The sequence below is a fragment of the Austrofundulus limnaeus genome, unplaced genomic scaffold (assembly GCF_001266775.1).
Source record: "Austrofundulus limnaeus strain Quisiro unplaced genomic scaffold, Austrofundulus_limnaeus-1.0 Scaffold3, whole genome shotgun sequence".
In the NCBI taxonomy this organism is placed as follows: domain Eukaryota; kingdom Metazoa; phylum Chordata; class Actinopteri; order Cyprinodontiformes; family Rivulidae; genus Austrofundulus; species Austrofundulus limnaeus.
This window is the reverse complement of record NW_013952405.1, coordinates 6,691,658-6,694,272: the sequence shown is the minus strand read 5'-3', so window position 1 is coordinate 6,694,272 and position 2,615 is coordinate 6,691,658. Positions and strand designations below refer to the sequence as shown.

At 40.4% G+C, this 2,615-nt stretch overlaps 1 protein-coding gene across 1 annotated transcript in view; it reads right to left on the bottom strand.

Annotated features, from left to right (window-relative positions):
• slc6a17 (solute carrier family 6 member 17) overlaps nucleotides 1-2,615 on the bottom strand; it is a gene marked incomplete in the record, with an annotated part of 20,110 nt that overhangs the window by 8,151 nt on the left and 9,344 nt on the right. Inside the window, 2 exon segments of the mRNA XM_014019970.1 lie at nucleotides 651-832; nucleotides 1,995-2,121. Of these exon segments, the coding sequence (XP_013875424.1) occupies nucleotides 651-832; nucleotides 1,995-2,121 (309 nt within the window).

The following is a 2,615-nucleotide window of genomic DNA, read 5'->3' as shown; positions in this document are numbered from 1 at the left end:
CACACACACACACACACACACACACACACACACACACACACACACACACGATGGATCAGTCCCAGCACTGCTTTGTGTTTGCTCGACACCAAATCTGTGAAATCGTTCAGACGCAGAGAGATTTTCTTTCTACAGATTATCAGAAGAATTACAGTCCTGCCTCTGATGACTGCAGTCTATCAGAGTGTTTTTAAAAGTATGTCAGGGTTTGGCTCTGTGTGGAATATGTTCCTGTTCTGGAGGCTGCATGTTGTGCTCTGACATCCTGTGACTCACAGTTTGGATCAGGAAGAAAAGATGTTTCTGTGATTCTTGCCAAAGTGAGATTGTTCCATCTCCATCCTGAACCAGTTTGATTATTTTTTCTTGGTTCAGTTGAAGCTTATGAATGTTGAACATCGCTGACTTTCATAATACAGATGAGATCCAAAAATAGACACATGAGAGGCTTAGCTTTTTACCTTTACCCGAAAAAGCAGAGTCAGTAAAAGCCTTTGTGTCGGGGATGAACTGCTGATTAAAAATGAAAATGGAAAAGCTTTTGTTGAAAGGATTTATCTTTATGTTGTCTTGTTGTGGTGTGGGACAAAATGCAGGGGGATTAATCTTTACGACGATCCGCACGTTCAACCCCCGCACCGCCCACGTACCTTCCCGGAGGACTGGATGCCCTTGATGACTGCCAGGCAGACCAGGATCCAGGCCACCAGCAAGGACAGGGTCATCTTCCAGTTCAGGCCGCCGGTGTCGTCGATGGTGCTGGTGATGTTCAGAGTCTGACGGTACCAGAAGTAGGTGGTGGCAGAGCTTTTCTCACATTCTGGTTCCACAACTAAAACAGCAGCAGAGTGGAAAAAAACAAACAAACAAACAACACACAAAAACTTACATGAGAATTTTTTAACGAAGCTTTTAACAAATAGAGAAAATTTGCTCAAATTCAAAAAATGTAAATGATTTTTTAACTGTAATAGGCACAAACTTAACTATGATTATTTTTTAAGAAGAGTTTTGTGGTGATTTAACTTTAAACTGAAACCACTAGAAGAAATAGAAGAAGGTTTTTGCAAATTTTGTACTGCAAAAAAAGTGACAATGGGAGTGGCCTATACCATGTGACTCATTGATGTGCAGGGATCTGTTGCTATAAGCAAAAAAATGTGTGACTTATGGTTTAGTTTAGAAGGTAAAGAACCAAAATGCAAAGACGTTTATTATAACGCCCCCTATAGGTGGACGTTTCTGATTATTTTTATCCTCCGTACTTGTAAGCTATTCTAAAATCTTCTTTTTAAACAGATTTGCTGCATGGGCTTTAAAATGAACATGAAACCATAGATTAACTACAGAAATTGCCAAGCAAAGGCAATATTTATTAAACAGTTTGGCTCCAAATTACTAGGGGTGCAACAATACAGAAAATTCACGATTCGGTTCGGTTCAATACTTTAGTGTCATGGTTCGATATGTTTTCGATACAAAAAAGAAAAATTTCCATGTCCCTTTTAACTTGTAATTTATTTAAATTAAGTATGAACATTTGTTAAACGTTAAAAGTCCAGTTTTTAAATTTAATGTTGCTGAAACAGCAAGTTTCTCAATGCAGCCTAGGTGGAGTCGAACACAGATCCACTGATCTGTGCTTCAACACAGAGCATCTTCAGAAGACAAGTTGATAAAATAAATTTTAAATATCTGTATTGTTCGATACAAGTGTGTATTGAACCTAAAGCACTGTTCGATACGGTTCAATACGGGTACATGTATTGTTGCACCCCTACAAATTACATGTAAATTCATGTAGTAAAACTATAATACTATATTGTTATTAAATTGTTAAAAAAATTAAGCTGTAAGCAGCTGTGAACTGCTTTAACAAATTAAACTCGTTTCAGTGTTGTGGTCTTGCATCACATTGTTAATGAAGAAAATGAGAAAAAACTTTCCAAACAAACATTTATATTCATTTCCTGTTGTGTGTTTGAACAACTCACTGGCTTGGGTTCCGTTTCTCTTGATGGGGCATTCAGCCCAGGGTAAAGGATACTGAAACGACTGGAAGAAATAGAAGATGCTCCAGCCGATGATCACGTTATAATAGAGGCCGACAAAACCACACACCTGAGGAGACACGAGACAGAAAGGCAAAACTTAGTGATCACACAAACACGAGGCGCCAGAGTGTGGGAAGGGGAGTCGCAGCTTAAARCAGAGCATAGATGAATTATTGAGCTGTTTGCTCTCAGCAGCCAAGGCCGCTGTCCTCAGAAGACGTGGTATTTATAGTTACTAAAGCTCTCTCTGCCACGTTGGAGCTAGCACACGCCTCACTGCCCCGCAGGCCAGGGCTCTCCATCCACTGGTTCACATTAAACTGATGAAATCAGCGTCGGGATGAATGACACACAGAAAGACTGACTGAGCAGCTCAGCTGCTGACGGACTGCGTTGGAAGCTGGTGATGCTAATGAGATAGAGAAAAGACAGGTCACCACTCCAGGGTTAGTGTGGACAGGGACAGACTGCAGTAACCTGCATTTTATTCACTTTAAAACAACCGGGGGAGGAAATATGAAGAGAGAGAGAGAGAGAGAGAGAGAGAGAGAGAGAGAGAGA